Raw genomic sequence first — 12604 nt, 5'->3', positions numbered from 1 at the left:
ATACAATTTATAGATATTTTCCTATTTACATTAATATCAATATTTTAAAACTAATAAATAATTGTTATAAAATTTTTAGGTGGTGTATATACTTAAGAGTAACATTTGTAAAAGAGTATTAATCTAAGATGTCTTAGGATGTTTTGTGATGATAGTTTGGGGTGTATTTTTGTTTGAAATATTAAATTGTTTTAGTATGATAATTTAAGGCATAATTTTGTCTGAACTATCAAATCAAGCAGTGAAATGTTAAAATACATAGTTATAAACATTTTAGTTTATGGGGTACTGGGTATTTGGCAGTTATAAGCCAGTTATAAGGATTTTTAGAGGGGATTTTTGCATTTCCGTGGCAGGTTCTTCAACCTAATACCACGTAATTCTTTTTAATTTTCTGCTCTTAAGTGATGGAATTCTTTTTCTTCGTCACACCACCAGCAGGAGACTCACTTAGGCATTTGGAAGACATGCTGATCTTACACTAATTTGTGTTTAAAAAAGTTTAAAATGGATAGATAAAAATCACATATTATTAGCATCACCACTGTAACTTCAAAATATTGTAACTGGTATCACCATCGTAACTTTGAAATATTGTATATTGTAACTCAAAACAACATAACTCAAGGACTACCAGTATATAGAATATATGAAGATGTAAGAAATTTCTAGATACTGTATACCATTTCGATTACATGCAGACTGAGTTGTAACCAACCAAGACTTTTCTGGCCAATCTTAGTAAAGGACATTATCATTACAGTCTGCACTCTCCAAGAAGTTTTCCATTCTCTGCCCCTGGAAAAACTTTCTTTACAAAATAAAAATATGACAGTCACAAATATTGACCTTACCTGTCTCTATCCCTGTCCCGGTCTCTGTCTCTTCCTCTGGAGCGAGCTCTGTCTCGTTCTCGGTCTCTGCCATGATCCCGTTCTCGATCCCTGTCACGATCTCTGTCACGATCTCTGTCACGTCTCTCTTCCACTTTAGGAGGGTCTGACATGCATTTACCTTCCTCTAAGTCACTGTTGCCTATTAAAACAGGGTTAAAAGTCACTGACAACAGTAACATACCAAACTGCTTAATGTGACTAAGACCTGAGTTTCAAACTTCTAACAAAAACCTCAATACAGTCCAACCTCTTAAATCTGGAAACCTTGGGACCCGACCAATGCTGGACCACAGAAAATCCCGGAATACAGAATACATAAAAAAAAATGAAGCTCTTATGTACACATAGCCTTGCAAGCTAATTTTGGGCTAACACAGACATACTTAACAGTTTACTTAATGTCCTAATTTAACCCTGACCTGAAGGAATGTAGGGAAATAATAAAAATAGGAAAAAAAGAATGGAACTAAAATCCAATAGAGATTTTAGGCTTGAAGGGGAACAAAGTTACTATATCCATATATCCCTAAGTTTTTCACCTCCAGGGAGTGGAATGTGGCATTGGGTCTTGAGAGGGGGTGTAACTTTCAAATTTGACTTTAACAGAAAAATTTTGTTGACAATTATATGCTGGGGTTTTCAGTCACGATCCCTCATTATAATGCAGTTTTATACATATAGTAATGGCTGTAAATGCTCAAAGTAATCAAGGAAGAGGTTAATTCTCAATGTGGTATCATTTCTGGTAAGGATTGTATCATATCTTTATGGTACGTATACCATTAAGATATCACTTATTAGATCACCATTATTCAAAAATCATCTTACCCTTCTTAGCAAACTTGTATTGCAAGGAAAGAATTTACCAAAAAACTAAGAAAATTCCCTATGAGATCAAATAAATCTATCAGATATAACTAGTATCTAACTTCTTAGGGGGAGCGTTTGAAAAAATCGTTTTCTATTAATAACTCCCGTTTTTTTTAATGGATCAGTTTGAAATTTTGGGCATGGTTTAGTTTATGTATAGCAAAAATGTCTGTTTTCATATTTCCCTTCTTCCGCCCCCCATTTGCTGGGACCCCCACCCCCAAAAAATTCTTTAAAAAAAACTCGGCCGTAACTATTGCAACCTAAGAGCTGAAATTTATGTGGTAGACAGGTATTATAGATTAGAATAAAGTAATAGAGCATTTTTTTTTCACATTTCTTTCAAATGTTTTTTCTACAAATATTTTTAGATTTGTGAAAATTTTGGATTGATTTCTTGGGAAAATGAATCCTAAAATTTTTGGGGGGACAAAATGAAAAAAAAAAAAAAAAAAAAAAAAAAAAAAAAAAAAAAAAAAAAAACTCAATAGTTTTGTAGACAATTTATTTAGCTTCCATTTGCATTGAGATAGGTGAATTCATTACATCGGAGTTTCCATTTGAAGGTCGATAAGTTTAGTTTTGAGATATCGGCCTCCAAAGTTTTATGACTATATTTTTTGCTTGTCTGCCCATTTATTTGCTTGTTGTCAAACAGCTTGAGGTTTTTATAACAAATTTGATATGTTATATCATATTTGCATTATCTGTTATTATTATTTTATGTATATTGCATTATATAACATATATTTAGGGTCCTGGTCCCCCTCTTTCCTCTCTTTTGGAAAGTCAATCTTTCGTTTGCATTTTCTGTATTGTATATCTATAACCATTTCTATGACACCAGGTGCCATTTTATAATGATAGACGGGTTTTTTCTTGTATTTACATCTAAAATTTATAAGTTCTTTCAGCCTCTTACACTAATACAGTGTTTTGAGAATCATCCACCACTCTCTTTTTCTCTTCTTCTCCAATTCTTCTAACAATTTTTCTTGTATAAGTACCTATGAACAATTTCCTCTCTAAAATATCTTCCTGAATATGTTCAGCACGAGAGGTAGATGGATGTGGTAATAGTTGCTGCTGGGTAGTGGTAGCCTATCCTGCCCTACCCACTGACCACTGACTGTCAGTACCCTCAATGATAGTAGTTACGGCTTTGGCTTATAACTCCAAAAATATTGCGAATTTTTCAATGAAATTTCTGACAATATAGTCGAGAGGTGTACAAGTCCATACGTGGAATATCAGGGAAATTTTCTATTCAATTTTTTCGTCAAACGCTCCCCTTAATATGAAGAATCCAATCATCAAAACAAGATAAAAATAAAGAATTGTGCTACAGTATTTTCTGAACACAAACTGTACAGCCAAGAATAAGGTTGGACTCGGCTATGGCTCTGAAGTGTCAACTTCATTATTATAGATCTTTACTACAACCTTTTGGGGACTAGCTTACAATGAAAATTACCATAATACGTAAGACCAATGTTTCATGTAACTCCCATCTATTTGACATGGCCTTCCTTGGAAGAAGTTTGCTCCCCTGGACACAGTCACTGGGTAATGAATTCATAAGATATAATTACGATAAATACAGAAATTTCTTTAATCCTGGTCCTGGACATATTTTTTTTAACCTATCAGGAGAAGGTTTAACAAAAAGCAATTAGACGGCCTGAGCATATATGGTAGGCAAACGGAATGTAAATATGTACAGGCACTAGATTCATTAACAAATTGTCCTGGCAAACATGATATTGTTACTTTACAATAAAGTTTAGTACATACTTACCTGGCAGATATATACTTAGCTTACGTCTCTTGACGTCACGACAGAATTCAAAACTCGCGGCAAACGCGACAGGTAGGTCAGGTGATCTACCCTACCCGCCGCTGGGTGGCGGGTGTATGAACCAATCCCCCTTTCCAGTCATATTTTCTCTTCCACCTGTCTCCTGAGGGGAGGCTGGGAGGGCCATCAATCGTATATATCTGCCAGGTAAGTATGTACAAAACTTTATTGTAAAATAACAATATCATTTTTGTACATGAACTTTCCTGTCAGATATATACTTAGCTGATTGACACCCTTGGTGGAGGGAAAGATACAGAGCTAACAAGGAAAAAAGGGGAAACAACATCTGTTGTAGGATACTAACAAACCTTGGTTCTTACCTGATAAGGCTGAAGACTTCATAGGTACTGTCTATTAGTCTGCATAGCCCTGAAGAGCTACAGCGAGGGCGTGACCTACAGCTGAAAAGACTCTTTGGGTCTACTGAAGGGACTTGATATCCGCTTACTCAGTAGAATCCAAGTCGGATCATGTGAACAGGGATTCGCCCTCTTAAATGACAGAGCCTGACCACTACCAATGCAGGGAGCTCTAACACAAACCAGATCACCTAACCATTCTAATGTTAGTACTACGAATAGAAAGAGATGCCTACCCGCATCCTCTTTCAAACAACCATAAAAAACACAATACAGGCGGTCCCCGGGTTACGACGGTTCCGGCTTACGACGTTCCGAGGTTACGACGCTTTTTCTTAAATATTCAATGGAAAAATCCGTCCTGGGTTACGACGCTTGTTCCGAGGTTACGACGCTGACGCTTCCGACGCTCCGAGTTAACGACGCTTTTAAAAAACGCATACTATGATAAAAATCCTTTATAGTTTAGCACAGTATATTAATAAAAATAAGTTTCTGGTTAGATTACAACAAAAATTTTGAGATTATGATGATTTTCGACACTTTTTATGTTGTATTTTTCTATGTTTTTTAGTGACGCCTCATATGCGGGACTAGTTTCCGAGCGATGAATACATAACTAGTTTACATTTAACAGTCCAAAAGCGCAAATAATGAAAAAATCATTGCTTGTTTCCAGTAATAATAACAAAACGAAGTTTCTGGCTTAGATTACACGCAAAATCCAATTCCGTATCCAAAGAGAGACATTATCCAGTAATTTTTTGATCAGAGGAGAGAGAGAGAGAGAGAGGAGAGAGAGAGAGGAGGGAGAAGAGGACAGAGAGAGAGATGAGAGAGAGAGAGAGAGCGTCTTCCGACGCTCCCCGAGTTAACGACGCTTTTAAAAAAAACGCATACTATGATAAAAATCCTTTATAGTTTAGCACAGTATATAATAAAAAAATAAGTTTCTGGTAGATTATTTACAAACAAAAATTTTGAGATTATGATGATTTTCGACACTTTTTATGTTGTATTTTTTTTTTTTTTTTCTATGTTTTTTAGTGACGCCTCATATGCGGGAACTAGTTTCCGACGAATGAATACATACTAGTTTACATATAAAAGCAGTCAAAAGCGCAAATAATGAAAAAAATCATTGCTTGTTTCCAGTAATAATAACAAAACGAAGTTTCTGGTTAGATTACAACGCAACAATTCCAAGTATCCAAAGAGAGACATTATCCAGTATTTGATCGAGAGAGAGAGAGAGAGAGAGAGAGAGATGAGAGAGAGAGAGAGAGAGAGAGAGAGAGAGAGAGAGAGAGAGCGTCTTCCGACGCTCCGAGTTAAGGACAGAGAAGTGTTCGTTCGTTAAACTGGCCTCTGACTCATGCCAGTAAATGTTTGTTGATACTAATAATATAAGCTATTTAAAGATACGTTTACTTTAATTAGTCTATATGATACGTAAATAGTAATCAACTGTTCTTGTAGCCCTCAATATTTGGCAAAATCGAAGTATCCAAAGAGAGACATTATCCAGTACGTAATTTGATCAGAGAGAGAGAGAGAGAGAGAGAGAGAGAGAGAGAGAGAGAGAGAGAGAGAGAGAGAGAGAGAGAGAGAGAGAGAGACGCTTTGGCAACAATGGTCTCGGGGGTTTTTATAGCTTCCTTCTGCTTGATGATCGTGGATATTGTAGAAGGATTTCGACCATACTCGTTTGCCAAATCGACGATACGAACGCCACGTTCATGCTTTGCTATAATTTCATGTTTTGCTTCCATCGAAATCATTTTCTTGGGTTTTCTTATCACCTGCTTTGTCTTTAGCTTTGAGACCCATGGTTAATAATAAAATAGACAAAATAACACGAAAAATAGGCGCAAATACAACGAACTAAACAACGACGTGTTAACATGCAGCACCAACAAACAAACAGACTGAACGCCATTTATCGGTCGCCTATACAACTAACACTCATCGCAAAATCGTATCTCAAATATTTCGTTGTATATCAAAGCTTGTATTTCGCAAATTTTCCGTTATATCTCAAAACATTCGTATATTAGGGCAATCGTATGTCAAGTTTCCAATGTAATTTGATCAGAGAGAGAGAGAGGAGAGAGAGGAGAGAGAGAGAGAGTGACGAGAGAGAGAGAGAGAGAGAGAGAGACGAGAGGAGAGAGAGAGAGAGACGCTTTGGCAACAATGGTCTCGGGGATTGACGTAACGTTTATTTTCTGAACAGATAGGACAGAGAAGTGTTCGTTTCATTAAACGGCCTCTGACTCATGGCAGGAAATGTTTTGTTGATACTAATATATAAGCCTATTTAAAGATACATTTACTTTAATTAGTCTATATGATACGTAAATAGTAATCAGCTGTTCTTGTAGCCCTCAAGATTTTGCAAAATCACTCCAGGTTGTACATAAAACTTCAAGAATGTAGTGTCACCAGACATTACAATAGTTTTTTACCTTCAAGAACCAGCATTCTTTTATGAAAATAACTCCAGGTTGTACATAAAACTACAGGAAACAACATGTAGTGTAACCAAAGGATTACAAGTAAGGTTTTTATAACTTTTTATTAGTTTAAGACATATTTCCAAGCGTCGTTCCGGCTTACGACGATTTTCGGCTTACGACGCGTCTCAAGAACGGAACCCCCGTCGTAACCCGGGGACTGCCTACAAACAACAAGGGAAAAATTTACAAAGGATGTGCTTCAGCTCCCTGCCCCAGCACCGAATCCGCCGATATGTACGGGCCTAATGCGAAGCACTTTTCATAAGTAATCTTGACGTCTCTAAGGTAGTGGTTCACGAATACTGAATTGCATCTCCAGAATGTTGCTTTCATCAGATTCTGGAGTGACATATTCTTGTTGAAAGCCAAGGACGTAGCAATGGCTCTTACCTCGTGAGCCTTGACTTTCAAAAGCTTGAACTGATCCTCACCGCAAGCCATATGTGCTTCCTTCCCTAGACTTCTAATAAAGAAGGACAAAGCATTTTTAGACAATGGTCTACTGGGATCCTTTACAGAGCACCATAGTCTGTCCTTAATGCCCTTAAGAGTCTTCTTCCGCTGGAGGTAGTATCTTAAAACTCCTCACAGGGCAAAGAGTCCTTTCAGGCTCTTCCCCTACCAGGGGAGCTAAACCTGGAACCTCAAAACTCCTTGGCCAAGGATTTGAGGGGTTCTCGTTCTTGGCCAGAAAATAAGGAAGGAAGGAACAAATCACGGAATCTCCTTTGAAACCTGCCCTTCCTTCTAGAGCATGAAGCTCGCTAACTCTCTTGGCAGATGCTAAAGCCAAAAGAAACAGAGCCTTCTTCGTAAGATCTTTGAAAGAGGCTGACTGAGGTGGTTCAAACTTCGAGGACCTCAGGAAATGAAGAACCACATCCAGATTCCAGCTTGGAATTTCAGTTGAGGCTTTCTTGCAAGTTTCAAAAGATCTTAGCAGATCATGCAGATCTTTGTTATCAGAGATATCTAAGTTTCTGTGCCTAAACAGCTGCTAACATGCTCCGATATCCTTTGATGGTCGAAACTGCAAGACCGCATTTTTCCCTGAGAAATACCAAGAAATCTGCGATTTGGGTCACAGAGGTACTGGAAGAGGAAAGCTTCTGGTTTCTGCACCAACGGCAAAAGACATCCCACTTCGACTGGTAGACTCTAAGGGTAGAGGGCCTTCTCGCTGAGGCGATAGCCTTAGGAGCCTTTGCTGAAAACCCCTTTGCTCTGACAAGACTTTTGACAGTCGAAAGCCAGTCAGACTGAGAGCAGGGAGGTTTTTGTGATACCTGTCGAAGTGGGGCTGTCTGAGCAGATCTACTCTTTGTGGAAGAGCTCTTGGAAAGTCCACCAACCATTCCAGTACCTCTGTGAACCAATCTTGGGCCGGCCAGAATGGAGCTACCAGCGTCATCCTTGTCGCTTCCGAGGCCGCAAACTTCCTGAGGGTTTGACCCAGAATCTTGAATGGAGGAAAGGCATAGACCTCTCCAGTCTAGAAGGAAAGCATCCACTGACACTGCTCCTGGGTCTGAGATCGGGGAGCAGTAGAGGTCTATCCTCGCGTTCTTTGCTGTCGCAAATAGGTCGATATGAGGTCTGCCCCATAACCTCCACAGGTCTTGGCAAACTTCTGAGTGCAGAGTCCACTCCGAAGGGAGCACTTGATTCTTCCTGCTGAGGAGGTCGGCCCTGACATTCCTTTCTCCCTGTACGAACCTGGTGAGGAGAACGATCTTCCTTGCCTCAGACCAAAACAGCAGGTCCTTTGCTGTTTCGTACAGGGGAAGGAGTGTGTCCCCCCCTGCTTTCTATGTAAGCCAAGGCTGTGGTGTTGTCCGAGTTGACCTGAACTATAGCATTTCGGACGTGGGGCTCGAAGGCTTTTAACGCCAACCACACTGCCATCAACTCTTTGTTGTTGATGTGCCAGGACACCTGTTCCCCCTCCCAGGTGCCTGACACTTCTCTTGACCCTAGGGTCGCACCCCAACCCGTCTCCGACGCGTCGGAAAACAAAATCTGGTTCGGGTTCGGCATGTGTAGAGACAGACCTTCTGCAAATCGGAGAGGGTCTGCCCACCACAGAAGGTCCTTCTTGATTCCTTTTGTTATCTTGAAGGAGAACTCCAAATCTTGCGAGAGACGCCTCCAATTCTGGTAAAGGAAGAATTGGAGAGGTCTGAGATGCAACCTTCCTAGAGAAACGAATTGCTCCAGCGAGGAGAGTGTCCCCAACAGACTCATCCACTCCCTCGCTGTGCATGCATCTTTCTCTAGGAAGGTCGTTAGTTTCTCGCGGCAACGAGCAATCCTCTCTGGCGACGGATATGCCCGAAAATCCGGAGAAACCATCCAAATTCCCAGATATATCCGCTCTTGACTGGGGATTAACTGTGACTTCTGGAAGTTCACCAGAAGTCCCAGCAAACTTGCCAAAGTAAGTGTCTTCTGTAGGTCCTCCAGACATCGTTCTTGTGAGCTTGCTCTGATCAGCCAATCGTCGAGATATAGCGACAGCCTCACTCCCTCCAAATGTAGCCACTGCGCTACATTCTTCATTAAACCCGTGAAAGCTTGAGGGGCTGTCGAGAGGCCGAAGCACAAGGCCCTGAATTGGTAGATCTTCCCTCCCATCATGAATCTGAGAAACTTCCATGAAGAAGGATGGATAGGCACATGGAAGTAAGCATCCTGAAGATCTAGGGACACCATCCAGTCCCCTGGACGAAGAGCCGCCAACACTGAAGAAGTCGTCTCCATGACGAACTTCCTCTTTTCTACGAAGACATTCAGGGCGCTTACATCCAGAACCGGTCTCCATCCTCCTGAGCTCTTGGGAACTAGGAACAGTCTGTTGTAAAAACCCGCAGAATGAGGATCTTTCACTAGTTCTATCGCCTCCTTCTCCAGCATAAGATCTACTGCTAGAGAAAGGGCTTGATTCATGATGGGGTCCTTGTACTTGGCTACCAACTCCCTTGGAGTCGTCGTCAACGGAGGTCTTGATATGAAGGGAATGAGGTAGCCTTTGCGGACAATCGAGAGTGACCAGTTGTCCGCCCCTTTCTGGGCCCAGACGTCGGCAAACTTCAGTAGTCTGGCACCCACTGATGTCTGGAGAACTTGAACACTACTTCTTCCCTCTGATGGATCTAGAGAAGGTCTTCCCTCGTTTAGCGGGTCTAGATCCTCTAGAGGAAGAAGCTCTGGCAGGAGGGACTCCTCAAAAGGGCTCCTGCCTAACGGGAGTCTCTTTTTTGGTCTTAGCCTGGAAAAGTGCAAGGCTTCCTGGTAGACTGGGCTAGTATGTCCTGAGTAGCCTTCGCTGAAAGAGCACTAGAAACACCTTGAATGATCTTCTTAGAGAAGAGTTGAGGAGAGAGCTGAGAATAAAGGAGAGAGGCTCTCTGAGCATGAGATACTGATTTCATCAGGAACGAACAGTATACAGATCTTTTCTTAATTACTCCCGCTCCGAAAAGGGAAGCGACTTCGCTTGATCCATCTCTCACTGCCTTGTCCATACACGTGAGAACACTGTTAAGATCCTCAGGTGAAAGGGAATCCAGGGTCTGTGTCTTTTTGGCCAACACGCCCAAAGACCAGTCTAGGAAGTTGAATACTTCCAAGACTCGGAACATTCCCTTCAACAGGTGGTCAAGCTCATTCATCCCCCATGTCGTCTTAGCAGACACGAGGGCAGAGCGTCGAGAGGAATCCACCAGTGAAGAGAAGTCCGAGTCTGCCGATGAGGGAAGAACGAGGCCCAAGGGTTCTCCAGATTCATACCAGAACCCTAGCTTTCCAGTAAGCTTAGAAGGAGGGAAAGAGAACACCGTCTTCCCTTTATCTTCCTTCGAAAGAAGCCACTCGCCAAAACCTCTAAGCGCCTTCTTCATAGAGATTGCAGGCTTCATCCTGACACCGGATGAAACCTTCGAAGTTTTCGAGGTCGAAAATAGCGAGAGAGGTGAAGGAGGGGCGACAGGAGAAAGGGCGTCTCCGAATTCCTGAAGCAACAGGTCCGTTAACCGCTTGTATGAGGAAACAGAGGAATCTTGAGGGATTTCTTCTTCCGAGGGATCCTGTTCTTCTTCAGCCGAAGATCCTTCACGATCCTTACGAGGATAGGCAGTCTTGTACTCAGCAGAGTGTCCATCTTTGGAAGAACGTCTGTAAGACGTCTGACATCTAACAGGGGAAGTAATAATTTCCGTTGAAAGTCTGCCTGCAAAATCCTTCTTGTCAGGATGAGGGCGTTCCCTATGCTCTTGGCGCCTAACGAACGCAGGGCGAAAATCTGGCAAACAGCGCCTACTAGGAAAAATGCGTCTATCAGGCTCATGGCGCCTGTCTAAAGGAGAGCGGCTGCCTGGCGAAGAGCGCCTGCCATGCGAGAAGCGCCTATCAGGCTCTTGGCGCCTGCTGTGAGGAGAGCGAATCTCTGGCGACGAGCGCCTACAAAGTGAGAGGCGTCTGACAGGCTCCCGGCGCCTAACTCGAGGAGAGTGAAAATCAGGAGAAGAGCACCTGGCAGGAGAAGCGCGTCTACCAGGCTCTTGGCGCCTGCTAAGCAAAGAGCGGTTGACAGGAGAAGAGCGCCTGCTAGGCAAACAGCGCCTGTCTGTTGAAGGGCGCCTGGTCACAGGAGAGCGGAAGCCTGAAGGTGAGCGGCTACCAGGAGAAAAACGCCTACCAGGCTCCTGGCGCCTGCCAAAAGGAGAGATCCTGTCTCGAGACGAGTGCCTGTTGGGGGATGATCGTCTACGGGAAGCCTGCCCCTCGTCCGACGGAGAAACGATGCCCGCAGGAGAGCGCCTGTCCGTTGAAGAGCGCCTCGTACTACGATCCAATCCTGGAGAGAGGGCGGTTACTGACGAATAGCGTAAACCTGGAGAAGAGCGCCTGGACTTCTTTACCGGGAGCGATATGTCCTTCCTACGACGAGAAGTCACAATCAAGGAGTCAGCCAGAGCCGTAATCTGCGCCTGCAGACTAGCCAAAATACACGAAGGAGATTTCCCAACGTCCTTAACGGGAGAAGCAGCTTGATCCTTACTAGGAGAACGAAACTCCAACGAAATCCTTGGTTTCTTCACTTCTAATCCAAGATCTTCCAAAAAAACTTCAGGGCTGGAGGGAAGAGAGCGGAAGAAGCCTGCCAGGCTCTCTTCGATGGCCAAGAAGCTTTCGAGGAGCTCCAACCACGCTTAGGCGAAGGAGAAGGCGAAGACGAGAAGAATTGCCGTAAGACTTCTCTCTTGGCGCTATCCAAGGTAGCCTGGGAGCGAACATCAGGCGCTACCGAGGGGACGCCTGACCGGTGGGGGTTCTCCCTAACCTTCCTGCGGCTTTCGACTTTCCTCCTCCACTGGGTCTGGGAGTCTGGAAGAGGTCTAGGCCTAGAAGCATTAGGGAGCCGATCAGACGCACCCTCCACTGCACTAGGATCACTGCACATATCACTATCACTCTTACCTTCTAGCGCTTTAATCTTCAATTCCATGCTGCGAATAGTGGCTCTCATAGTGTCCACTTCCGAAGGCGCATCTTCGGGTTCGATGCAGGGAGCAGGGGCTGAAACTGGTAAAGGAGCTACGTCTACAACAGGGTTATCAACTTCAAACTCGCTAGCGCGAGACCTACTAGAACTCCTAGATGAAGCTTTCCTAACCTTGTCTTTTTCAAGCTTTCTTAAATAAGAAGAAAGCGCCTTCCATTCTTCTTCACAATTTACCACATTCTTTACAAGGGTTAATAAATGAGAAGTCATTCCCCCTACACTTCATGCATACTGTGTGAGGGTCTACCGCAGCTTTCGGTAGCCTCACCTTACAATCGCTAACAGAACAAACTCTGAACATAGCTGATTTCTTAATCTCTAAATCAGACATAATGAAATCCCAAGAACAATCTAAAGAATAATAAAAAAACGGTCCACAAATCGCGAATGCCAAGCCAAAGAGCAGGTACTTCACCAAAAGTCCGATGAAACAATCCAGGGCAAAAACGAGTAAGAATCCAATATTGAGAGGTACCGACAACAGGTGTAGTCGACACTGGCGACAGAGAAAATATGACTGGAAAGGGGGATTGGTT

The 12604-nt window shown here is 42.7% G+C and overlaps 1 protein-coding gene across 2 annotated transcripts in view; it reads right to left on the bottom strand.

Moving 5' to 3' along the window:
• LOC135195022 (ecto-NOX disulfide-thiol exchanger 2-like) overlaps positions 1–12604 on the bottom strand; it is a 200809-nt gene that overhangs the window by 126723 nt on the left and 61482 nt on the right. For both annotated transcript variants that reach the window (XM_064221323.1, XM_064221321.1), the window contains exon 4: positions 855–1035. In XM_064221323.1, the coding sequence (XP_064077393.1) occupies positions 855–1035 (181 nt within the window). The remainder of the gene's footprint in view (positions 1–854; positions 1036–12604) is intronic.

The sequence above is a fragment of the Macrobrachium nipponense genome, chromosome 15 (genome assembly GCF_015104395.2).
Source record: "Macrobrachium nipponense isolate FS-2020 chromosome 15, ASM1510439v2, whole genome shotgun sequence".
NCBI lineage: Eukaryota > Metazoa > Arthropoda > Malacostraca > Decapoda > Palaemonidae > Macrobrachium > Macrobrachium nipponense.
This window is presented reverse-complemented; position numbering and strand designations above follow the sequence as displayed.